Consider the following 27,863-nt stretch of genomic DNA (forward strand, 5'->3'; position numbering starts at 1 on the left):
GGGGTTGTTTTGCTGCAGGATTCGTCCATCCGTCCATCCATCCATCCGTCCATCCATCCATGTATATATAGTTCCAAAATTAGATAAAATTACAGTCGTCTCTTTTCCTTTAAAACTTATGTCATAAAGTTACGTTCACATACCGTATTTATTTTTCCATAGTGGAAATGTCAGAACCTGCCATTTGTCGTTGCGTATTTTGACCAACAAACGGCGCTAGATACCAACTACTGTATTCACGAGTTGCCTTTCACGGGTGCTTTTGTTGTCCGTCCTATTATCTTTATGACCCTTTCCTGTAACTTGTTTTTATGACGCATATGTACGTAAACAATACTCCACATTTATTTATGCGAACTTCTAGAGGGAATTTAACGTCGTCGCGCTTTTATGGCATTTTACTATGCGACTCGGTGACGTTTTTTTTTTTTTGTTAAGTACGTTGGTTTTTAATTAGGGATAGACCGTGTGGGCGGGGTGGTTATTGACAAAATGAAGTTATAGTAGACGGTGAACCAAGTGCCACAAATCGAGCGCACCGAAAATATGGTTATAAACCATTGGGAGTAACGTTAGCGCATTCAGGCGCGGTTTGGGGCTGATAGCATGACTGGAAGGACAGCCTGAGGTCCTGGCGTTTGTCTTTTGAAGAAAAGCCAAAGAAACAGTTACAGTTGTCTCTGATTTTTTCCTCCGTGCACACCTGCCGTCCACTGAAGGCTTGGACGAAAATGCCTCCCATCGAAAATCAAACCGGGAAGAATGAACTTAAAACTCGGATACAGTCGCTTATTGATTCCAACCAAGTGGTGGTCTTCAGCAAAAGTTATTGTCCATATTGTGTGACGGTATGGTATTTATCTTATCGGCTCAAAACTTAATTATGTCGTGTATCCCGCGAGGTAAACAGGCTTCGTCTAATTTCTGGCCACACGATTCGTTAATGTCCAGTGCAACTTTTGTTTGTTGCAACTTGAATGTATTTTTCCGAATCGTATTGGGGGCGGGGGGGGTAATTTCGTAGATTTCAATAGGTCTTTAGTGAAATTAATGTTGTGGAGCCCTATAGCCTGAAGCCCATCATGAAGTCACATCTTCCTCGAATGGGAACATTCATATCTCGAGCTAGCTTGTACCGCCAAAGTTATCTCAAACGCCTTGTGGTTAATGGCATTACTGTAATGATTAGATTGTGTTACTGTATACTGAGTGTATTTGTGCCTCCAGGTCAAAGACTTGTTCAAGGAGCTCAAAGTGGAGTGCAATGTGGTGGAGCTGGATCTCATCGGTAAGATCTATTTCCTCTTACAGAGCCCTACAATGACTCAGCATCTCTAGCACTGCTGCTGCGAGCCGTACAATATAAGGGGCGAGCATATTGTCTTCAAGTGCATTTTATATTTAAGGGAATTTTATATTTTCAGCCGTCTAACAATAGAAACGTGATAAATGGTGATGCTTAGGCTCACAACCTTTTTTTCACCTGCTGTTATTTTCTCGACGTCGTTGTAGCATTCTTAGATGTTGATTAATTTAGACGTCATTAGACTAAGTTCCACTATCACCTGGCACAATGTTTTTATTTTTTACATGAATGGCTATGAAAGTGAGAAAACTGTAATCAATCAGGAGACAAAACGAACACGACACATTATTAAGACAGTTTAGCGTAAATTTTTAGGTGAAAGATCGTTTTGCTCAACATCGGCAGATAATTGGACAATTACAACCCCCCCCAGTTTTAAAAAAATGTATTTATTTATTTTTAAACGAAACACTTCATGGCTTTGGAAAATTGATCTTGCTCCATTGGTAACATCAATTTTATTTAGTGCAACCTTTTATTTTTTATACGGCCAGAAGTTGATGTGAAAGTGAATTGATATGCAAGAAACATATTTTGTTTATACACTGTATCCAGAGGATGGAACTAATTATCTGGAGATGTTACATGAGATGACTGGACAGAAGACTGTTCCTAATGTCTTTATCAACAAAACACATGTTGGTGGCTGTGACAAGACAATGCAGGTAAGCATCTGCAATGATGCAAATATATTTTATATACATATTATGGTTGAAAAGATGCATTTCACAATTCAATTTGATACTTAAGTGTCACGGTTCCATATTTTCTCAATACAAAGAAAGAAATGTATGTTGTATGTATAATACACCTTTTTTAACCAGAAGTTTATTGAATTTTTAAACATTAAATTAAATGTATTTGGTTCAGCTATACCTGCCATTTTTTTGCTGTGCATACTTGGAAGTTTGAATTATATGAAAGAAAAAACAGCACCTTGTGAAAATAATTAAATTCATTTGATACAGAACTACATTTTTAGTTGTAGATAGGCCTGTCATGACAATTACTATATCAATTTAACGCTTAACTAAAATGGACACTGTAGTTTTTCCGGACTCAAACTCCGTCCAATACTCTACAGCCCTGCTCCATGTGTAGCGCGAAGATTCACACAACTGAGACACTTGAGGGAATGTGAACTGTTTTTTTTGTGTTCGCGAGCTAACGACTAGCTAACTAGTTAATGAGCTAAACGGCTCGCTCCACAGCGGCGATGTTGTTTTAAAACATCAGCGCTTCGTTCAGAGTTGTTCTGTGTGTTAGTCCCCAAATAACACACACAGGAACGCTAATTGTTTTTTAAGCATAACCTCAGTGGCACACATTATTCAGCCAATAGTTGACTACAGCAATTGTCAACGTACATTTGATTAACAGGTGAAAGGCTTATCTTCAGCGGACCAACCACACAGCCGCGTATACATGGAGACTTTTTTTTGTCATTGCAATTGAAATCATTCCGATAGGAGATCTCTGGTCAACTGTTCAAATGTGAGCTGATCTATTCTGATCGGGGTGTATACATGATGTGCACTACATTTAATTGGAACAGCCTTGAGACATGCGCACTTCGTTGTGAACATCACTTCATTCATCAAGATGAAGGTCCTTCGTCTGTTCAGCACAGTAGTTGGGAGTGTGCTTGATTAAAAACTGATAAGCAGTTAAAAACAAGAGCTCCGTGACGTACGAGCTTCGTCGGGAGCCACCATATTTACGCTGTACGTAAACGATGTCACTGCGCATTTACAAAACATGGGGATACATTGAGAAAATTTACTTCTGATCGGTTTGGCAAAAGGAATATTCCACCCCTGTGAAACCGAATGTAATACCATTTGGATTTGGCCTGCTTATTGCAATTGAGGTGTTTATATGGAGCATTTTCATTTGGTTTGGGCTTCTAAAGCGATTATACAACCCCAATTCCAATGAAGTTGTAAACATAAATAAAAACAGAATACAATGATTTGCAAATCATGTTCACCCTAGATTTAATTGAATACACTACAAAGACAAGATATTTAAGGTTCAAACTGATAAACTTTGTTTTTAGCAAATAATGATTAATTTAGAATTTTATGGCTGTAACGCGTTCTAAAAAAGATGGGACGGGGCAAAAAAGACTGAGAAAGTTGAGGAATGCTCATCAAACACCTGTTTGGAACATCCCACAGGTGAACAGCCTAATTGGGAACAGGTGGGTGCCATGATTGAGCAATTCAGCGAAGCTCCTTTTCTACCCAGTCATTCAAAAGCGAAGATGGGGCGAGGTTCACCGCTTTGTGTACAAGTGCGTGAGAAAATAGTCGAACAGTTTAAGGACAATGTTCCTCAACGTACGATTGCAAGGAATTTAGGGATTTCATCATCTACGGTCCATAATATCATCAAAAGGTTCAAAGAATCTGGAGAAACCACTGCATGTAAGAGGCAAGGGCGAAAACCAACATTGAATACCCGTGACCTTCGATCCCGCAGGTGGCACTGCATCAAAAACCGACGGCAATGTGTAAAGGATATCACTACATGAGATCAGGAACACTTCAGAAAACCAATGTCAGTAAATACCGTTCGGCGCTACATCCATAAGTGCAAATTGAAACTCTACTATGCAAAGCAAAAGCCATTTATCAACAACACCCATAAACGCCGCCGGCTTCTCTGGGCCTGAGCTCATCTAAGATGGACTGATGTTAAGTGGAAAAGTGTTCTGTCGTCTGACGAGTCCACATTTCAAATTGTTTTTGGAAATTGTGGACGTCATGTCCTCCGGGCCAAAGAGGGAAAAGAACAATCTGGACTGTTATTGACGCAAAGTTTAAAAGCCAGTATCTGTGATGGTATGGAGCTGTGTTAGTGCCAATGGGATGGGTAACTTACACATTTATGAAGGCACCATTAATGCTGAAAGGTACATACAGGTTTTGGAGAAACATATGCTGCCATCCAAGCAACGTCTTTTTCATGGACACCCCTGCTTATTTCAGCAAGACAATGCCAAACCACATTCTGTTACAACAGCGTGGCTTCGTAGTAAAAGATTGCAGGTACTAGACTGGCCTGCCTGCAGTCCAGACCTGTCTCCCATTGAAAATGTGTGGTGCATTATGAAACATAAAATACGACAACGGGGACCCCGGACTGTTGAACAGCTGAAGCTGTACATCAAGCAAGAATGGGAAAGAATTCCACCTACAAAGCTTCAACAATTAGTGTCCTCGGTTCCCAAACATTTATTGAATGTTGCTAAAAGAAAAGGTGATGTAACGCAGTGCTAATCATGACCCTGTCCCAGCCTTTGTGGAACGTGTTGTAGCCATAAAATTAATGATCATTTGCTAAAAACAAAATTTAGCAGTTTGAACATTAAATATCTTGTCTTTGTAGTCTATTCAATTAAATAGAGGTTGAACATGATTTGCAAATCATCATATTCTGTTTTTATTAATGTTTAACACAACATCCCAACTTCATTGGAATTGGGGTTGTAATTGGAATAGAAGGCTCCAGGTGAACCAGGCTGGTCTTGCAGCTCTTTTCTTTTTTTTCAGACCCAGGGGATCTATATCGAAATGATGAAAAACAATTTAATATAGAAACAAGCACATTTGAATAACAACAATAATGACTTAAAAGCAACAAAATAAAATAATAAAAAATAAGGACTGGCCTTATTTTTCATGATTTCAGGGGCATTAAAAAAGCACATTTATCGTGATAGCTTTTGGGACAGTATATCGTCTTTAAAAATCGTGTACATTATTGTTATCGTGACAGGCCTAGCAGTAGTGTGTTTTAAAAAGAAATGGCTACCTATGTTTTGAAACATTATAACAACACAGTATCAATCAAATAAAATACTGTATCATTTGGGGGTCACTGGTCTGTTTTCTATTCTTGGCAGAATATTAAACATACACACCCAAGCCTTGACATGAAAGTAATTTTAGAACCACTGTTTTATGGTGTACGATTCTGTAAGAATGCAGAAAAAAGAAAAATGTCTGATGCTGCTACTCCTGATGCATTTTCTGCTGTGAAGTTTGAACTGTGAGTGTGAAGTATGCTGTTTTTGTGTTTGCACTGTAAAGTTTGTAGCACGCCTGCTTTTTGTTTTTGTCCGGTTCCACCTGTTTTCGCATTGAAGTGGCATTGGCGTAAGTGTGTTATTGTGATTGTTGTATTTCCACTGTGGTTTAGCATTGTGTAAGACTTGCAACATACCGTTGTACTTTTGTCTGCAACGTGCTTCCCATCAGGGTCATACTTAAAAGGAAAACTAAAGTAGTTCCAAATGCCAGATCTGAAAGGTGGTGGAGGAGCTTTGTTTTCAGGTACATTTAAAGGCATTAGCCATGTTCTGTGTCATCAGCTTGGTCTGAATGAATGTGGAAAGGGCAATTTAGTGGGTCTGCACTCCACAATGAGTAGTCTGGCACAGATTCTCACCATCAGAGGTTTTTTACAGTAAATATAAAATTGCATATTGTTCAACAGTGCATACCGGACAGAGACCACTGTATCGAATGGTTCAATATCAGTTTCATCCTATGTATTGTTGCATCCTTAATACATATTTTTAATGGTTGCATTGAGGCTTTCTTCTTCCTCCACAATATAGTCCATCCATTCCTTTTCTGAGCCACTTCTCCTCACTAGGGTTGCGGGCGTGCAGGAGCCTATCCCAGCTATCATCGGGCAGGAGGCGGGGTACACTCTGAACTGGTTGCCAGCCAATCGCAGGGCACATACAAACAAACAAACCATTCGCACTCACATTCACACCTACGGGCAATTTAGAGTCTCCACAATATAGTATTCATCTAAAATGGTTGAATGGATCTGTTTTTTATTTTTACGAGACATTACCCATGACTATATTGACAAGCACTTTATGATCCACAAAAGATGATGAGCGAGAGCTCTTGCTCAACTGCATTACAAGTAGTCGTCACCGCCATTAATTGCAGGACTCATTTTTCTCTAGAACACATGGCGCTGTTGTCTTGTGTTATGACAAAGCAGCATGTGCTTCTTAATTCATCTTAGTTTCATTTATTGAAAGAAAAAAAAATATCTCGTTGGACTGCCTTTTAATAGCAATGACTGGACAGAACAGGCACAAGAGGTGTTCTCAGAGTTTACATTTAAGGGTGCAAATCTGAATTCTCAATGTAAGGGGTTTTGATCAATTTGTCATGATAAAACAAGTTTTTAATAAACATGATTATGATGACTGTTACGAACAACAAACCAACCAGAGTCAAGGCATTGAGAAGGGCTGTGAATAACTGACAAAATAAAATCCTGTACAAAAAGCACAAGGCTAATCAGAAAATATACTTTGTCCCTAACTGGGATTATAATTAATAAATTGGAAAAGTGGTTGTGCAAATTGCCCAAAATATGTATGTATTAACTGTGCTTATGTGTCCGTTAGGCCCATAAAGATGGCAGTCTGCATCAGCTACTGAATGGAGCGTTTGAAACCTTTGACTATGATCTTATTGTCATTGGCGGAGGATCTGGAGGACTCTCCTGTTCAAAGGTGATAAGTTTAATTACAACACAGTGACCTGTTGTAACATGTCAGTGTCAGTTTTATTGTTCACATTTATGATTGGCTCAGAGTGGAACTACAGCTTCCAATGTAATTCTTAAACATTTATTTTACTTTGTCTTTTTAAGGAAGCTGCAACTTTGGGGAAAAAAGTCATGGTTTTGGACTTCGTTGTTCCCACACCAAAAGGAACCACTTGGGGTATGATATTTCTACTAAGATGTGGTTGGGTCTAGTATGTGGACCAAAGTATTGAGTGGAAATATTAGTGATGACAAGATGAAGCTTCATGAAGCATCGTACGTAACACTTAAGTCATTGGTTCAAGTAATGGTTTATTTCGTGATGCTTCATGTGCACATGTTGTGGATAATCAGAGGCAGCTGTATAATAACCACATATAACCACCGCTTGGTGTGAAGAAATCAACTGTGGAAGCAATTATTAGAAAATGGAAGACGTACAAGACCACTGATAATCTCCCTCGATCTGGGGCTCTATGCAAGATCTCACCCCGTGGGGTCAAAATTATCACAAGAACGGTGAGCAAAAATCACAGAACCACATGGGTGGACCTATTGAATGACCTGCAGAGAGCTGGGACCAAAGTAACAAAAGCCTACCATCAGTAACACACTATGCCGCCAGGGACTCAAATCCTGCAGTGCCAGATGTGTCCCCCTGCTTAAGCCAGTGCATGTCCAGGCCTGTCTGAGGTTAGCGAGCGATCATTTGGATGATCCAGAAGAGGGTTGGGAGAATGTCATATGGTCAGATGAAACCAAAATAGAACTTTTTGGTAAAAACTCAACTCGTCGTGTTTGAAAGAGAGAGAATGCTGAGTTGCATCCAAAGAACACCATACCTACTGTAAAGCATGGGGGTGGAAACATCATACTTTGGGGCTTTTTTTTTCTACAAAGGGCCCAGGACGACTGATCCGAGTAAAGGAAAGAATGAATGGGGCCATGTATTGTGAGATTTTGTGTGAAAACCTCCTTCCATCAGCAAGGGCATTGAAGATGAAACATGTTTCAGCATGACAATGATTCCCAAACACACCACCCAGGCAACGAAGGTGTGGGTTTGTAAGAAGCATTTCAAGGTCCTGGAGTGGCCTAGCCAGTCTCCAGATCTCAACCCCATAGAAAACCTTTGGAGGGAGTTGAAAGTCTGTGTTCCCCAGCGACAGCCCCAAAACATCACTGCTCTAGAGATCTGCATGGAGGAATGGGCCAAAACACCAGCAACAGTGTGTGAAAACCTTGTGAAGACTTACAGAGAACGTTTTGACACCTGTCATTGCCAACAAAGGGTATCTAACAAAGTATTGACATGAACTTTTGTTATTGACCAAATACTTATTTTCCACCGAAATTTGCTAATAAATTATTTAAAAATCAGGCAATGTGATTTTCTGGATTTTTGAGGGTTTTTTTTGGGGGGGGTTTCCCTCATTTTTTTCCTCTCATAGGTGAGGTATACCTATGATGGAAATTACAGGCCTCTTAAGTGGGAGAACTTGGTTTGGTGGCTGACTAAATACATTTTTTGCCCCACTGTATTTATGCAGCACGGTCCTGCTTGTTTCGAACTCACGCCACCACCATACCCCAGCTTGAGAGTAGAGTGTACCAACCGCTGGGCTATTAGACCAGGGTGCTGGGTTAGCAGCCAGCAGCCTGATTCCGAGGAGTGACGTAAACTGTAATTGCTCGCTATCTCTAGCTCCAAGCTCTGTCCTCTATGCTGTATACACTCTCCAAACTCGAGTACCCTATACAAACCACACAATCTTTATCCAAACTCTGAGGTGACAGTGACTCTATTTTAAAAAAATAAATAAAATATATATATATATATATAATAATTAATGGATACTGCATGAAAGGTTTACATTGCTTTTAAAGGAATCCTGTTTTAAAATCACCTATTAACTCTCGAGGTTCCAAGCCTGTTTGTTTTTGTGAAAGAACTACGATTATAACGACGTGTTAAAAGCCAACCAATTTATTCCTGACAGAGGAGTCTATACATTTTTCAGAGCTCTGGGTCCGCAGCTACCCATCTTAGCCTTAGCAGAGATTGTGTAGTCCGAACAAAGCTAGTTCCTGCCCCAAACTTATACAAGACCTTTCAAAGAGAGAGTGTGGAATTGTCTTCGTCTGATTGGTCCTAGGTCCATTGATTTCATCGTTGCTATGCAGAATGATGGCCGTTTGCCGCTGGTGCCAGACGCTGTCTCAACACTTCTCGCTTCTCATAAAGTTTACAGCAACGCTTTGGTAGCCACTGTTACCTCCGACAGATGTTTCCTGTGGCCTCCACAGCACCCTACTGGGAGCTTTTAAGCAGCACACCCTTATCTTCCCTGCAACAAGGCACCACTGTTCAAGCACAGACCAACTAAACAGCAAAACCATATCACATTAGTCAAACGTCTCGGCAAACTCTGAAAGGCTTCTCGAATCGGTCACGTGGTACAGCCAGGCAGCAAGGCTTCAGACTACTGGCTTTTCCCCTAAATGAAGCAAACCTCGATCCACGGGTTACAGAAACGCCCATTCCATTACCCGACACGCGCCTCTAATATCCGGCACAACTCGTAATATCATAGCAAATACACCTACAGAAACTGAAAATAGGCACAATATTTGAGTCTGATTTTGTACGTTGAACTTGTAATAAATCAGTATTTCTTTGCATTTCTTTTAATGGTTTTCATGTAAACGTACCCATAGAATTGTCCAAAATGCATTTTGATGTTGAATAATTTAAATTGCCCCCATTCTTTTATCGAGAACGTCAAGTTGAGACCTCAAGGCTCTGGCACGCAACAATAATGTGAAATCTTACTGTGGTAATCAGGTCTAGGTGGAACGTGCGTGAATGTCGGCTGTATTCCGAAGAAACTGATGCATCAAACTGCCTTGCTTGGCACCACCATGCAGGATGCACGCAAGTTTGGCTGGGAATTTGATGAAACTGGTAAGCAGTAAATTTCATTGACATAAGTGATGAAGGGCCTGAGATCCAACTAGACTGCAGTAGTAAATCTTGGTTCAGTGTTAGCACTCTTGTCGTGCTAGTATTAGTACTTATTATTAGTGTCTTGTTTTGTTTGTCGCCAGTCAAACACAACTGGGAGACGATGAAGACTGCAATTAATGACTACATTGGCTCGCTAAACTGGGGCTACAGGGTGTCACTGAGGGACAAGAATGTCAACTATGTCAATGCCTACGCAGAATTTGCAGAACCTCACAAGATCAAGGTAATGCGTTTCGTAATGCATCGAGTATGAAACATTTCATGTTAACATGGTACTGGAACTTTTTCTCTCTCTCTCAATTGATAACCTGGACCAACAAATGTTCACATCTAAATGTAAACTAGCTCTAATTTGAATCTGAAATAAGTCCCTTTTGCCTTGCTTGGGCTGGACATCACCCCAATTTTATTTCTCAAAACTCTTAGGTGCTTAACGTGGTCATTTTATATCTAGTTTTCTGGAGATCATTTGTCTAAGAAAAAGGTGTTTAAAAACTTATTTTACATGCCATTCATCATCTATGATTACGTCAAAACTGCACGTTGTGCAATCATTCCATTGACAGCAGTGTAGCATGTATTTGATTTTGTATTTTTAATGCAGACAGTAAACAAACGGGGGAAGGAGACATTTTACACAGCAGCGAAGTTTGTCTTGGCTACAGGCGAGCGACCACGTTACCTGGGTATTCCTGGAGACAAAGAGTACTGTATCACAAGGTGAGAGTTCAATTTTAGATTTGTTTGTTATAAAACATATTTCAATAGACCATAAATTGTTGCAAAATACCCCATCCAGTTAGTTCAGCATTGTGTGCTAAGTGATATGAAATTGTCTATTTGCTCCACATTGGGCGAGTTGGCTTTACCTCAGGACATACTTACCAACTATAAATGTTTTCAAACATAATTGTCTATTATGCTGTTGCTATTCTGGCAGATAATGACTAGCTGTTTATTTAGTCCAAACAGTTCCTCATACCAAAGGTGATTGTGTGACCTAAAGTACAAAATGATAACCCCTTTGACTTTCACAAATCTTGAGACACTGTATACAATTTGTTGTTCACACCAGCTGTAACAAATATTATTGAAGAATTATTCTGTTGTTAAAATACTGATTGTGGAGATTGAAATGGTCCAGTGTCTACATGTCCAACTCCGGCCCGGGGGCCAAATTTGGCCCACGATGTAATTATATTTGGCCCGCAAGACCATATCAAATGTGTATTAGAGCTGGCCCGCCAGTATATAGCACATGCGCTACTGATATTACAAATCCCAGTATGCTTTGATAGTGTGTTAACCGATCAGTTGTGGAGCAACGTGGCTGTAACAAAGAATATAACATTGAATTGTTTTTTTTTAATGCCCTTTATAAACTCTTAGGCAAGGACTGTTAATAGTTTGAGGTTTGAATTTGTATTGAAGAACATTCTTATATTTTTGGGTTTGTTTTGTTATATCAAAAAGAGAGGTAGTTGGAGAGAGCTAAATAGAAGATAGAGAGACAGAAGAATTCATGTTATCCATTTAAATACAAAACAACAAACAAATACCACTGATGCCTTTATCGCAAATTTGATTTCTCATGTGTTAACAATGTTAGTTTGTTTATTCCAGATTCAGTGTTTAAGCAAAATTTAAGTTTGTTGTCATATGATAAACTTTAACGCTACATTTCTGCAGAGAAGGGAAACATGCACATTGCAGTGAGTTTGGCCCGCGACGTTGTCCCAATTTAAAATTTTGACCCACCGTGAATTTGAGTTTGGCACCTCTGGTCTAGAACAAAACTTGTGGCTGGCACTTGATGATGCATATTCCAGACACCACTGATGAATAGCCACAAACTAGACAGGAATCGAGCAAGTGTAAAGATTAAGTTGTACTTTAAAACAATAGTAGCAGTAGTTGCTGTTACAGAAATGTTTGTGCCAAATTCAATATAAACAGCGGCTAAAATAAGTATTTAACACGTCAGCATTTTTCTCACTGAATATACTTCCAAAGGTGCTATTGGCCTGAAGATTTCACCAGATGTTGGGAACAAACAAAGTAATCATACATACAATGAAAATTGAACAAATAAGATCAGAAATAACCAGTAAATTGTGTAAAAATGTGAAATGACACAGGGAAACAGTATTGAACACACGAAGAAAAGGAGGTGCAAAAAGGCATGGAAAGCCAAGACAACACCTAAAATCTATCAATAATCAAACAGCAACCCAGCCCCTTGTCAGTGCAAATGAATATCAGCTGGTTCGGTCCTAATTGGTGGCCTACAAAAAGGTCTGATTGCCAAGGTGTGAGTCAAGACGCATCTCATGATGGGTAAGAGCAAAGAGCTGTCTCAAGACCACCGCAAAGTAATTGTTGCAAAACATAACGATGGCATTGGTTTCTGGCGCATAGCTAAGCTTCTGAATGTTCCAGTGAGCACGGTTGGGGCCATATTGCATAAGTGGAAAGCCCATATATAGCCCATATAGACCACCATAAATTTGCCTCGATCAGGTGCTCCTCGCAAGATTTGTGACAGAGGAGTGCAAAGAATATTCAGAAGAGTTGTCCAAGAGCCAAGGGCCATCTGTAGAGAGCTTCAAAAAGACCTGGAATTAGCAGGTACTGTTGTCACAAAGAAAACAGTGAGTGAGTCACTCCGTTTGGAGGAGAAATGGCACTGTACATCTCCCTAAAAACACCACACCACACCAACACTGAAGTTTGGAGGTGGGACCACATGATGTTGTGGGGCTGATTTTTAGCAAATGGTACTGGTAAACTTCAAATTATTGAAGGAAGGATGAATGGGCAAATGTACCAAGACATTATTGACACAAATCTGCTTCAATCTACGAGGATGATGAAAATGAAACGAGGGTGCACATTTCAGCAGGATAATGATCCAAAACATACTGCCAAGGAAACTCAATTAGTTTCAAAGTGTGACAAAAAACTGCTAGAATGGCCCAGCCTGTCACCTGACTTGAATCCAATCGAAAATATATGGAAAGAACTGAAACTCAAGGTCTATAAAAGAAGCCCACTGAGCCTTCAAGACTGCTTATGAGGAGGAATGGGCCAAAATCATACCAGAGCAATGCACGTGTCTAGTTTCTCCATACAGGAGGTGTCTTGAAGCTGTCATTGCAAACAAAGGCTTTTGTACAAAGTATGAAATAAGTACCAGTTGGTGTGTTCAATACTTTTTTTCTGTGTGTCATGTCACGTTACACACTTTAATTTCTGATCTTATTTGTTCTACTTTCTTTGTATGGATGGATTACTTGGGTTGTCCCACCATCTGGTGAAATTTTCATGTCAATTGCACCTTTGGAAATACATTTAATGAGAAAAATGGTGACGTGTTAAATACCTATTTCAGCCGCTGTACTTTCCTATTACAGTGCAACTGTAACAAACTGGCACTTCTCTGCATTGAGTAATCTTCATTTCCCAACAAAAGACATGTTGCAACAGGTGGAGTGCAAACATTCTTTTGCCCATCTTCCTCTCACTTTGGGTGTGTGTTTTCAAGCAGTATCGGACAACAGTCGCAGAGCAAATTGTCTCTTGTCATGCAAATTAAACAGAAACTAAAAGGAGCTAACCAAATACAAAGTGTTACCTGTGGAAAACGTTGGTCAAAAACCCTGTCTCAGAATTGGAAGATACTGTAATGGGTAAGATGTGAGCTTGAGCTACTTGAATGGTCCCCTCCGCATGATAAGAGTCTCAGAATGCAAGGACTGATGTTAAAATAAAAAGTAACTGCGAAGACTGATTTATATAAAAATGTAGCCAGCCAGTCTGACCTGTATGGCCAGTTTGACAACCCTCTTGTGTTGAAGCAGCAGAGCAATTCACTGCTGATTTTCCTGATGAACCTTATCTTTTTTCCATCAGTGATGATCTCTTCTCCTTGCCATACTGCCCTGGGAAGACCCTGGTGATTGGCGCATCTTATGTAGCATTGGAATGTGGTGGCTTCCTTGCTGGCCTAGGTCTTGATGTCACCATCATGGTGCGTTCTATTCTGCTGAGGGGCTTTGACCAGGAAATGGCAGACCGTGCTGGTGAGCACATGGAGGAACATGGCATCAAGTTCATCCGTAAATATGTCCCTGTAAATGTAAGTAAGGGGATTTTCTTTTTTTTTTTTATTAACATTCATAATTCTGTCAATTAAATGGAACCAAATGTAGAACTGCAAATTAAGTTTATATTCCTCCTTTGGCTCTGTTTCATGTCTGTCAGATAGAGGAGTTGGAAGCAGGCACTCCTGGCAGGCTGAAGGTGACTGCTAAGTCTACAGAGAGTGATGAGGTCATTGAGGGAGAGTACAACACTGTAAGTCAGTTAGTCCTGTTCTTGTCTTCAGCTTTCACATAGCATTTATGCGAAAAATCGTGGGCTCTGATTAATGCATTCATTGTGTTTAATTGGCGACAAACAAATTTAGTTAAAAATTGTAATCACATTTTGTGTTCCAAACAATGCGGAACCTTTGTCACGATTTCCTGGTACACCAATCGATTACACTGGCGCACACATCAGAGCTCAGCTACCAAAATGGAGGAATTGGATGAAACAGCGTTGCTTAAACTGATGGGAGGCAAATTTTATTTAAAAAATAAAAATAAAAATCAACCAATGGAAGCGTTAAGCGTGGTTTTGTGCAATTTATGAAAAAAGCAGTTTTCAGAATCATATTTATTTGCCAAGTATGTCCAAAAACACAAGGATTTTGTCTCCCGTAGTTGGAGCCGCTCGAGTACGACAACAGACAGTCAATTTACAGAACACTTTGGAGACTTTGACAAAAAAAAAAAAAAAAACTGTCACTGAGCAATAAAGGGTTGCTAGTTATCTGGTAATGCCGGTACATTTTTGACAATTGTGCAAAAAGATGCAGAGTCCTCTAGCACTTAGAGCAGTTCGAATGACTAATATTGCAACCTTCATACCATTGAAGCACTTCAACTGCCACACAGAAACCATTTAAATGCAATACTGTTCTGGACAATCTGTCCTAAAATAGTACTTAAACTTGAGGTCTGTTTAATTTTGGTTCGTTCGAAAATTCAATCTGACGCTCTGTTAAAACAAATAAATATATTAATTATTGAATGTATGATTGATAAATTACAGCTAGATGCATTGATATGTAATTAAATTTGTCGTTAATATAAAATACAATTTCTAGTTTTTTGAAAAGGGGTTTTGACACTTCTGCCCTCTTCGGATTCCGAACGACAAGAACCGGAAGTACTTGGAGGATAGGTCGTTCTATTCTACAAAATGCTTAGGAAAGGTGCCTTGATGCCGCCTTTAAAACAAACGTGCCAACAAATCGTGAGCAAAGTTATGTATTGTTAGATAAGCCACGCCATTTTGAGCTCCGACTGTGACACTAAGCTGGGGGTGTCAACGTCGTCAGTCCATGTGTGTGCACAGGAGGAAAACCAAAAGACCAATGATCCCGGTACGTTGTGGGGCATACGGTTGCGTAAAACGGCGTACAATTACAACAAGGGAACTTGGAGTTCCTTTCACATAAAAAATATATATTTAAATATAGTCTTATTTTGTGTTATGTTTGTTGTTGTTTGTTTATAGCATACACTTTGGTGTTGACAAAACAGTCCCCCTCATGAAAATTGATTGAGGAATAAGAAAGTTACGACTTAATTATCAGTGTTCATGCATTCCCCTTCTCTGGGAATGTTGATCTTGCCAACATAACAGTTGTTCTTCATTATGTACACACAGCAACCCCATAATTGATGGGAAAAAACGGAATTGTTGAAATTTTTGCAGATTTATTAAAAAAGAAAAACTGAAATATCACACAGCCAAAAGTATTCAGACCCTTTGCTGTGACACTCGTGTATTTAACTCGGGTGCTGTCCATTTCTTCTGATCACCTTTGAGAAGGTTCTACATCTTCATTGGAGTCCAGCTGTGTTTGATTATACTGATTGGACTTGATTCGGAAAGCCACACCCCTGTTTACAGCTCACACTGCATGTCAGAGCAACACACACTGCATGTCAGAGCAAATGGGAATCATGAGGTCAAAGGAACTGCCTGAAGAGCTCAGCCAGAACTGTGGCAAGGCACAGATCTGGCCAAGCTTACAAAAAAATATCTGCTGCACTTAAAGTTCCTAAGAGCACAGTGCCCTCCACAATCCTTAAATGGTAGACGCTTGGGACAACCAGAACCCTTCCTACAGCTGGCCGTCCGGCCAAACTGAGCAATCTGTGAGAAGAGCCTTGGTGAGAGAGGTAAAGAAGAACCCAAAGATCACTGTGTCTGAGCTCCAGAGATGCAGTCAGGAGATGGGAAAAAGTTCTAGAAAGTCAACCATCTGGCCTTCCACCAGTCGGGGCTTTATGGGAGAGAGGCCCGACGGAAGACTCTCCTCAGTGCAAAACACATGAAAGCCTGCATGGATTTTGCTTTTTAAAAAAAAAAAAAAAACCTAAAGGACTACAAGATGGTGAGAAATATGATTCTCTGGTCTGATGAGACCAAGATAAAACCTTTTGGCCTTAATTCTAAATTGTATGTGTGGAGAAAACCAGGTACTGCTCATCACCTGTCCAATACACTCCCAACAGTGAAGCATGGTGGTGGCAGCATCATGCTGTGTGGGGGGGGGGGTCTCAGCTGCAGGGACAGGACGACCGGTTGCAATCGAAGGAAAGGTGAATGCGGCCAAGTACAGGGATATCCTGGATGAAAACCTTCTCCAGAGTGCTCAGGACCTCAGACTCCTGGAAGGTTCACCTTCCAACAAGACAATGACTCTAATCACACAGCTAAAATATTGGAGTGGCTTCAGAACAACTCAGTGACTGTTTTTGAATGGCACGGACTTAAACCCAATTGAGCATATCTGGAGAGACCTGAAAATTGCTGTCCACCAACGTTCACCACCATCCAACCTCACAGAACTGGAGAAGATCTGCAAGGAGGAATGGCAGAGGATCCCCAAATCCAGGTGTGAAAAGCATTCTGTATTCGCTCAAAAGGGTGCTTCCACTAAATACTGAGCAAAGGGTCTGAATACTTATGGCTGTGTGATATTTCAGTTTTTCTTTTTTAATAAATCTGGAAAAATTTCAACAATTGTTTTTTTCTGTCAATATGGGGGTGCTGTGTGTATATAGTGAGCCCCCCCCCCCCCTTGTGTGTACACTAATGGGGGGGGGGGGGAATAATTTTAGCAAATGGCTGCAATATAACAGAGGGAAAAATTTAAGGGGGTTGGAATACTTGTATATAAAAATATATAGAAGTCTGAATACTTGTATATAAAAAATATATATATAGTGTGTGTGTGTGTGTATATATTATAATAATAAAATTAGTAATTACAAAGCCTCTAATTAATTAGATATTTTTATTGAGTCCCACTCCTAGAATACATATAAAGGAATTCTGTGTGGATATACTTGATTATACTAATTTTACAGCATTCTTTTTCTTGACTATTTTTGTGTCCCTGCTTTAATGGTTTACTAAGCCTACATGTATGTTTCTTTTTTTCATAATTACATCACAGTTGATTGTGTAAACTAGCTTGTGGCTTTCCATCAACCTGAACAAGAATTCTTTGGTGCTCAGGTATTAATTGCGGTGGGTCGAGATGCGTGCACTGACAAGATTGGCTTGGACAAGATAGGGGTCAAACTTAACCCAAAGTAAGTTTTACTACTTTTTTTGGAGGCATTAACAATTTTGTGACCTGTGCCTTTAAGATGAGTGACTGTCATGGTGAGTCAGCAGTTACCACTGTCACATGACTCTGTGTATTGTGATGGGAGGTGGGTGCGTTCTTTTTTTCGAGTAATAAGACTACATTATGTTGGAATAGCAAAGGTCATGCTAGTCCTTTTATTTTGAAGACGGTCACTAACAAGTTGGATTTTTGTGTCTGAATTTGGTAACTGCTGGCCAATCATAAAAAAAAAAAAGTTATCTTGGTCTGTAAATATTTAAGTAAATACAAAATTTCACTGAAATGCCATTGTTATTGCACTTCACTATATTTGCACAATGTCATGAATCAAATTGTAATCACAATCTGAAAATGTTTGCGGAATTATATAAAAAATGTCCAAACACCCTCTGGTTAACAGGTGTGGTCATGTATTGTTGCATATGTGATTGTTCTTGGTTTATCCATAAGTGACTTGTCACATTTGTTTCTCATTGTTCTATCTACAGCAGAGTCTAAGTCTTCAGGAAATAATTTGTTGTTTATTGGAAGCTATGTGTCTGCAGTATACATTATTTCGCAAATTATTGAAATGTGTACATTTTGACAATCTCTTGTTTGCATACATTTTTAAATGCCTGGCTGATTCAGGCAAGGCGGTCAGCAGGGATTACGATTGCATGTGGCAAGCCTAAAAGAGCTTTGAGTCATGCTTTAGTCTTGTGACGGTAGTAATACTACATTTAGATAAAGCTGCGAAACAATCAGAATGCTTGCAGAGTTCTTATCAAGGTTGATCTTCTGCTGTACATTGTTGAATCTACTCTGTTTAATCTGCTGTATGTAGAGTCTCCCTAACATGACCTTGGTGGTTAAGTGTGTTTTATTTGTAGCTTTCGGTAAATAACACTAAATCAGAGGTGCATGATTATGACTTCTTCCTGTTTTTATTAGTTGAGATGAAACTATTATCACGATCCGGATTATCATGATATTGCTAAAAGAAATGTAACCAAAAAATCTGAAATGTACATTTTGCCTATGAATTTAAATTTATTCAGTATGCAATATTGCTCAAGTTGTGAGTTAACATTGCCACTCTCCTAAATCAGCTTGTTGCTCTGAATCTACTCACAAAAGTAATTGATGTATTACTACTAAACTTGGTGAGTTATCATGGTCCCAGAAATGAAACTGCTTGACTGTTTTGCCCTCCATTTATTTCATGTACAGTCTATTACACTAGCTCCTAAGCAAAAAGAGTGAAATCTACCACAGCCTCAGTTTGGCTCTTAATGTAATTTGGAATGTATATTGTGATCATGCTGTAGTTGGTCTTTCAACACAGTTTAGATTAGAGGTTAAATACTGCGAATACAGTGTCACCTTGCTATATCACAGTTCACCTTTTGTGGATTCATTGCGTTGCAGATTTTTTTTTCATATTCATGTTGCACATAATTTGACATTGCGGGATTTTGAGTGTATACTGTAATTTTGTGGTAAAATGAATGCTTCCTAACCTAAAATATTAAAACTGTAAAAAACAAAAATTCATTAAAACCCATATTACAAGGAATACAATCTACATAGTGTACAGTACTACTGTGCATTACTGTGTCTTTAGGAGTTTAAAAGGTGTTAAAGAGTAAATAAAGTGTTTATAAGATTATAGTACAGGTTAATAGGAGTGTGGGGAAGATTAATAAGAGTCTGGCAAGGTTCATACAGTTTTAAAATATGTATAAAAACTACTTACTTCAGATTTCAATTATTGTGGGGCTGGTCCGGTATCGAACCCCCGCGATAAACGGGGGATTACTTTACCAATTGTCACTTGTACTGTTTTTCATTACATTTAAATTTGTTTTCTTTCTTCCTTCCTTCTGTCTCCTTGCCAACTTCAAGGAATGGGAAAATTCCTGTCAATGATGAAGAACAAACTAATGTCCCCCACATCTATGCCATTGGAGACATCTTAGAGGGCAAGTGGGAGCTAACCCCTGTTGCTGTCCAGGCTGGAAAGTTGCTGGCACGACGTCTTTATGCGGGTGCCACACTCAAGGTACACAGCCATCAGAAATTGGTTGTTTGTTTTGATTGAACAACATATTAAGGACCTCAAGAGAGAGGAAATAGTACAATCTTTGATTTGTTAAAATAGAGAACAATTGCTAAAAAGCGAAACACATGCACAGTTTGCCCTTGGATGCTCACTTAATTGACCTCTGAAGGGTAAGATGATGTTTTTAACAAAAGACAAAACAATGCGTATTCACAAAGACCATTTAAAAAATTAGCTACAAACACAAATGGTGAACGCTTTGGTTTTTCCATTGATGAATATATTAATTATGGTTCAGGGATTTTGTTTTATGTGCGGTCCGCATCTGAGATGCACAAATATTAGCAGGGATGCATGAAGCATATTCATTTTGTGTCCATAGACACTGTGTGTGTGTGTGTGTGTGTGTGTGTGTGTGTGTGTGTGTGTGTGTGCGTGTGCGTGTGTGTGTGTGTGTGTAATTTTTATTATAGCTAACCGCAAACAAAAACCCAAAATTCACCATCTCTAGAAGCTAGAATATTATTTAACAAACAATGAAGAAAACAATGAAAGTATTTTTTAATGTAGAAAGTAGCCATTTATTAAGCTCAGGTGTTTAATGAATCTATATATGAATACTGAAATGAATTGACTTTTCTACCATATTAAAAGTTTTTGAGCTGTAGTTGGCAGTTGCCGTTTTGCTCCGCAAAACAATTGAAATTGAATTTCAATTAAACCGCTTCATCAGGACATTAATAAACTTGCTCCGTCTTTTAATACATTATACATATCATAGCTATTGGGTGGAAGCTTATGTCCAAATTTGGTCAATTTCACGTTTTCACAAATCTGTTAGTCAGTCCCCACGTGGGGGCTGCCATTTATTCATTTTTACAAATTAACCAATATAATCTTGAAAATGGCTTGCTCTCTTAAAATACACATTGTTTAAAAACGTAAAAACAGTAACAATTTGACTTAAACTGTCGCTGTAGTGTGACTACGTCAATGTTCCGACCACTGTCTTCACTCCACTGGAGTACGGCTGCTGCGGTCTGTCTGAGGAGACAGCCACAGAGTTGTACGGGCAGAGCAACATTGAGGTAACATATGGCACATTCACATCAGTATCAATTAAACTGGTACTGCTTTGTACATTAGTATTTGTTTGCTTGTTAATGTACTTTACTTGGTCTTTTTCTATTCAGGTATACCACAGTCTGTTTTGGCCTTTGGAGTTCACTGTGCCTGGCAGGGACAACAACAGATGCTATGCCAAGATCATCTGCAATAAATTGGACAATGTAAGACTTTAGGGGTAAAAAAAAGACAATAATAATAACTGATGTCTTCAGTGCCAGAATGCTTTTAGTCTGTAGACTCCCTTAAATGGCCAATCATTAAAGAGGAGGCCTCTTAATAATTATACAGTATTTGGGGACACCCAGACAGTTGAGGCTGCCTTTTAAGGTGTGCAAGTGGCTGAATTATTTGTGAGCCGGAGATCAATGAACTAGGTTTGAACAGGGTCAAAAAGGGAGTGAAATACAAATATTAATTACTTAAAATTTGATTTTAAATACGGTATGACAGAAAGTGACTCCAATCCCTTCATTTTTCATGACTACTCAAAAATGTATTATTTCTATCTACGTTATTGATTTCTAAGCTTCATTTTAAAGTAGCGTAGCTAGAATGGATTTTCGTATGTGATTTTACAGTATGCATCTATGCACCATTACATATTACCTGTTTGAAATCTTATTTCTTCATTTTTATATTGTCAAGTATTGCATTTTAAGCCGTTTAATTTAGACACCTTTGTAGTTATTTAACATTAGCATGTTGCGGGAAGGTTGTTAGGATAGTGACTTTTTTTTCTTCTTCCCTGAACTATTAGTGAGGTATGTTGTGTCAAACTCAAGGCCTCAGGGCCAAATTATGCCCACCACATTTTATGTGGCCTGTAAAAGCAAATCATGCGCATCAACTTCCATGATCCTAGCTAAAATCGGTACCAAAATTTCAAATTGTCATATGTTATCAATAACATATTGCAAGCCTTTTTTTGTTACCAATGCCCTTTTTTTACAGTAACTGAACAACCTATAATCCTTGTGATTTTAAAATTGGTTATACATCAATTTGTTGTTATATGCAGTAATGAGGCAATTAACCATTTATATGGTTTCACAGTCTTAATTTGCAGAGGCAACAGAAGTCAGTTACTCAGATGGCTTTTGTTGTTCCAGTGGTTCCCATGCATGGTTATGCACTTTTTTGTAATGAGACGCACATTTTTCCAGAGATACTACAGTTGCGCCCCCTGTACAAATTCTGCTGCTCTGCTCTCACTCTCATTAGTAAATGACATTACATTTTTTTATGGTGTAAAATACTGAAAATGAAAAATACGAGTAGTAGTACTGTGTGCAGCACATTGACTGGCCAATGGGCACTGCACTTCAGAGTTGAGGCTTCTTTATACTCGCGCGGACGGCGACCGCGCTGTTACTGCGGCTGTCCGGCGCGTACTTTGCCTTTATACTCGCGCAAACCACACGCGCAGTTTTGAAAATGTACTGCAGTTCACCTCCACGTCGGGGATGTCGCTACGGCTGGTATTGGCTCGGACACCACAGGGTGGAGTTTCCGCTGCATTTTTTTGGCCAATTCCCGTAGCCGTTTTTCCTTTCCTTTCAGTAACAATGAACAAAGCAACAACAATGGCGACCGTGGAACACTGTCTGTTAGAACAAATGGACCTAAATGACCTAGATTGAGAAGGCGGCGGCGTAGATGGTATGTAATACCAAGTGGCACGCTGAGTACGTCATCACAGCATGTGACTAATCACGAGCGATGATCTCCGCGCCGTTAGACGCGCAGCAACAATTTTTGCCGTGTGCGCGTCAAGCTACGTGGAGGGACCACGCGGGACAATTCGTCGGTCAGGTGATGCAATGCGGGCGTTGTCGGCCGCGGGAGTATAAAGAGGCCTTTACACTTTTTACTTGTAACTTCATAATCAATCAGTGAAATGTCATAATCGATTCAGAATCACTTATCTGCTTTGCAAAGCAAAGTTTTTTTCTGTAATTACTCAGTTGAAATTACTACATTAAATTCAAAGCCCCTAATTATTGGAATCATTAATTCCAATTACCGTAATTTCCCGTGTATAATACGCACCCCCAAAGTTGACCTCAAAATTCTTGAAAACCGTTCCATCTATGTGTAATACATTTTTACAATGCATGATTTTGCTTCTACCCATATGATCAAAACATGAAGTATTATCTGTATTTTGTTAGTTTTTTTTCAAATAATTATTCTGAAATTAAGCACTTTATTTTAACATGTAATACTTTTTTTAATTTACGTGCCCTTATGTTGAAATTGACAGCCCTACTTTTATTTAGTAAATGAGAAAACACAGTTGTCCTCATATGTTTGGTTACCCGGGCAGAATTTGTAAGATGGGTAAAATTGTTGAAAGAAAACATGAAGGGTCAGGTGAAACACATTTAGTGTTATTTTAATGGGATTGAAATTAAACTGTCAAGCATTTGAAAAGCATTATCATCAAACAAAACATAACCATAAATAAATTAATAATGGTTTTTGTTCAGTCATTAGTCATATTTAAAACAAACAAACAAAAAAACATTATGCAAATTCTGCCAGGGTATGTAAATTTATGAGCACAACTGTACATGTATGCAGTCATACATACCCCTGTCATATTGGAATGAAACTGTAGGCTACACCTTTTTCATAGCCTCTAGGTGGCGCTGGCATATTTGAATGAAAGTGTACACCTTTTTCGTAACCTAGATGGCGGCATACATATATAAAATGGGAATTTCCCCCTATACCCATGTATAATGCGCACCATTTGATTTTTGACCTTTTGGTGGGGATGCGCATTATACACGAGAAATTATGATACCTGCTGTCAACTTGGGATAAGATGGTAAACGGCTTGTATTGGTACTTCACAGATTTATAACAGATTTATATTTTTTTTGGTTTTCATGTCCTCCGGATATCCTTGATTATTCGTCATTCTTCTGCTTGACCTCTTTTATGCATTATGTGATGCAGATACCTTCTGACTTTGCGGAGTAGCAGCAGACACAATTTGGGAATCTAAGAGATGCGACCTGGAGAAAGTCTTTCTAGGGGAACTAGCTAGCAACACAAACAAGCAGATGCCAGCTAGAAGCAGAATCCACCTGTTTTACAAATGAAGAAAAAGGTGATAGCAAGCAAAGTCAGGAAAGTGCAATCTCGAATGTTAGGTTGCCTCAGTTGGTGGACTAAGTTCAAAATTGAAGAACCTTTATTTCTAGAAGGTACATAGCCAACTTAAAGCTTTCAACAAAACCCGTTTCCCTGAGTTGTTTTTCTTACTATAGGACAGAGTGATTGGCTTCCACTACCTGGGTCCCAATGCAGGAGAGGTAACCCAAGGTTTTGGTGCAGCCATGAAATGTGGTGCTACCAAAGAGCAGCTGGACGGCACCATTGGCATCCATCCAACTTGTGCTGAGGTAAAGACAACGCTCACCCTTTTAAATTTTAAAGCTATTCAGCTCAACTTCTTTATCTCGCTTGTCGACGTTGACTTGCCAGTATCTTTTGTTAGGATTTGAACCAAACTCTTTTAGGTCCTTAAATACCATGTATTCTGTTGATTTACCGAAAAGTAAATAACAGTTTAACTATCACAGTTTAGCCAAATCCATCAAGTAAAGTACACAAAAAACATGCCGTGATCAATATGTGACAGTTTCAAAATGTTTTAAAATTTTAATTAGCAACTACAATAAAAGGGTAATTTTGTATATACAGTATTAATTTGCAGCGGTCTTTGTAGTCATCCAAGTTTTTAGTGTGTTGTGAAAGACGGTAGATATTGCGTATATGTAATAATAGCAGGACCTACATTGTCGTGAGTAATTTTATCTTGATTCCCGCACTACCCACCCTTCAGGTCTTCACCACTTTGGACGTGACCAAAAGTTCAGGAGGAGACATCGCTCAAGCTGGCTGCTGAGGTTAAACCCTGCTCGTTTAGCAGAATGATCTCATCTAGTCCACCAAGCTATTGTCTCTTAGCTCCCAAAGAACCTCAACCTTCAACTCCAGCTGTTCACTTTACTGGGCAGTTGTTTCTCAGGAAAAATTCTACAATGTGGCTAGCATCTGAAAAAATATAGATGCTCATTTTTGGTTCAGTGGGAGCTAAGGTGAGGGTGGAAGCGCACCCTTGCTGAGCTAATTTAATGAGGTCATTTTGCTGAACAGCGGGGTTACTCTGCTGAAAAAATACTGGGCTCTATTTGTGTCCTTCTGTGAGGAGCAAAGGTATGCACATCACTACTTGTGATGTGTTTGTGTGTGCCTAAGCTGTTATTGATGTCCTTGCCTGGAACCCAAAATGCATTGGTGGGCAGGGATTGATACCCCTCTGCAAAAGTACCTGATGGTGTCCCAATCCCTTCGTCCAAAACCTTTTTCACCCCCAGAATGGTAATCTGATGGCAATGTGCCATCAAATGGGCAAGTAGCACATTTTTTAATGGATGCAGCTAGAACTACTTGGTGTTTTATAGCTTTAGTTTTGTCAAAGTCTCCCCGTTGAGCCCCATGAATTCCTCCAACTAGTCGAGCTACATTAGGGTTGAACTTTACTGTTGATGAACCAGGGTCCCCACCTAAAACGAAGCATGTTAGAATTGGTAAAGGCTGCACCAGAATCAATTCCCACCCCTACATCGAGATTTAGTCAATGCATCCATTCAGTTGAATGGAAAAATATAACCTATACGTATGCAAATGTGCTGAATATTTTCTGTAGTTTATACTTGGTTAATTTAATGCTTGTTTCATCTTGCTACATTATATTTGTATACAACCGCTTGTCCAGGTGTTCCTCCAATGTGATGGTGTATGTAACACATTTGCCTTGCCCTAATTTCCTGTGTTAATAAAATATAAATTACACATCTTGAAATGATCCAATACAAATTACACATAATTAGGAACAATTCACCGAAGGCTGTTTTATCGTGAAGGACCCAATTGAAAGGTATATGTATCCATTATTAGGTGATGAGTCTCTAAATCTATTGGCTTGTTTTTGTTTTTTTTATATCTGGACGCTCAAGCGTACCTTTGCAGAAAAAAAAATTAAAATAAAGAATCTTTGCCAGTGTTTTGTTGTTTTTTTTTTTTTTTTTCTTAAATCATGTTTTATGTTTGCACGGTTACCTAGTTACGCTTTGTGGGGATATGAGTGCAGGGTATTTTGAATGTCTTCCAACACACAGCAGGTACAGTGGATCAAAAATAATCTGATGACGTGAGCTTGCTATTCATGTCCACCAGATCAGAGAGCTGTGCAGAAATAATTGCAGCTCACCCTGGGGCACATGTGATCCTGTGGCTCTATACAACCTTCACAAGTGATCTGTAGCATCTGGACTGGTGAAGCCCTCATTCAATGCTCACATCTGACAATAGTCTCACCTGCATGGGTTACCATGACCACCTCCACTTTGATGGGATTCTTTTATTTAGCCTGTTGCCCAGTTTAGTGGCATCATCCTGTATGTGCTGATTCAGTGGTGTTTGTTATTCCAATGGCCCACCCAAAAAAAAAAAAATTATTTAACACGGCAAACTGTGTGTGTGTATTAATGTGTACGCATGCACACACACAAGGTATGGGTCAGCCACCCATTGTGCAAGTTATCCCACTTAAAAAGATGAGAGAAATGCATTTTTATCTTTGGTACACTTCAACTGTGAGATGAAAATGTAAAAAAAAAAAAACAATTCCTGGAAATCACTTTTGTTTTGTTTGTTAAACCATTTTCTGTAACTCATCCTTACAAGAGTCGCGGGCGTGCTGGAGCTGACTGGGCGAGAGGCGAGTACACCCTGAACTGGTCGCCACCCAATCGCAAGGCACATGGATACAAACAACCATTCATACTCACATTCAAACCTATGGGCAATTTATAGTTATCACTTAACCTTTCATGCATGTTTTTGGGATGTGGGTGGAAACCGGAGTACCCCTAGAAAACCCATGCAGGCATAATTATTATTATTTTTTTATTTGTATATTTTTGCAGAAAATAATATACGTATTTGTATAATTTCTATTACGTTTCCTCTGCCTTTTCAAATGGGGTCAAACAAATTATAGCATTAAGCTTTAATCATAACAGGTCATACAATCTCTAGCTTCCAAATGGTATGCTCGTTGTGCCTTGGTCCCACCCCACTAAGATTCTGAGCAGATCTTGTGAGCATATCCTGCACATTGAGAACTAGCAAGTTTGCTGACACTTGAGTGTGTTGGCAAGACTGCGGTTAAGAGAAATCAATCCCTGATTCACTCTGACTTGCAATTTACAATATACTCCTTATCAGTAGCCACCATGAGTCAATGTGCAGTGCCACACTTGTGGAACCTAATCTGATATTTCAAATATGATATAGATGTGACTCAGCTGTTCTCTTACTTACTATGTGGGGAAAGTGATTCATAGGATGTTGATTTTATTGTTGTCCTGTCACCTGTTTTAGGAAACTGTTTGCTTCACAGTACTTTGAATATTTCCTTAGCCTCTTGAAGTAAATGAACCTTTACAAATGAATATTAAAAATTCATGTTTTATTTGGTGAAATATGGCTGAACAATCGTGTTTCTGCTCCAGAGGGCAGCAGTGGCTCAAAAATGTCTGGATCTCCATTTATCAACTTTGGACTTGAAACGTTGCTGCATGGGTTTGTCTGCATCATTATACTTTCTATTACGCAATATTATCGAAACATTTTAGAAACTGCAGTCTCACTACTCGAACTACACTAAACAGAGCGCAGTCTGCCTTTATAGTGAATTGATTTACTTTTATTCAATACTAGACCAAAGGACTGCATATGATGCACCAATAACAAACAATGAAATAAGATCAGGATCATTCAACGTTAATATATTGGCGGAGGAATAAACGACATATATTCATTAAGTTTCATGAATTAGGAGGGAATTTGACTGACACTTTCAATACGAATA

The 27,863-nt window shown here is 39.1% G+C and overlaps 1 protein-coding gene across 1 annotated transcript; it reads left to right on the forward strand.

Annotated features, from left to right (window-relative positions):
- Nucleotides 1–558: 558 nt before the first annotated feature.
- Nucleotides 559–25,991, forward strand: txnrd3 (thioredoxin reductase 3). The gene is made up of 16 exons (XM_061687398.1): nt 559–848; nt 1,228–1,288; nt 1,922–2,031; nt 6,813–6,920; nt 7,061–7,133; nt 9,801–9,920; nt 10,064–10,206; nt 10,588–10,703; nt 13,896–14,121; nt 14,247–14,339; nt 17,625–17,701; nt 19,627–19,783; nt 20,764–20,871; nt 20,977–21,072; nt 24,190–24,324; nt 24,768–25,991. Exons 1-16 carry the CDS (start codon nt 732–734, stop codon nt 24,828–24,830), a joined length of 1,803 nt encoding a protein of 600 aa, XP_061543382.1. The 5' UTR covers nt 559–731; the 3' UTR covers nt 24,831–25,991.
- Nucleotides 25,992–27,863: the final 1,872 nt, after the last annotated feature.

This window comes from Phycodurus eques, chromosome 10, assembly GCF_024500275.1.
Source record: "Phycodurus eques isolate BA_2022a chromosome 10, UOR_Pequ_1.1, whole genome shotgun sequence".
Lineage (NCBI taxonomy): Eukaryota > Metazoa > Chordata > Actinopteri > Syngnathiformes > Syngnathidae > Phycodurus > Phycodurus eques.

Coding starts and splice junctions, on each gene's coding strand:
- txnrd3 (XM_061687398.1), top strand. CDS start 732: ATGCCTCCCATCGAAAATCAAACCGGGAAGAATGAACTTAAAACTCGG. Junction 849..1,227: donor ATTGTCCATATTGTGTGACG/GTATGGTATTTA, acceptor TTGTGCCTCCAG/GTCAAAGACTTGTTCAAGGA. Junction 10,207..10,587: donor CAGAACCTCACAAGATCAAG/GTAATGCGTTTC, acceptor TTTTTAATGCAG/ACAGTAAACAAACGGGGGAA.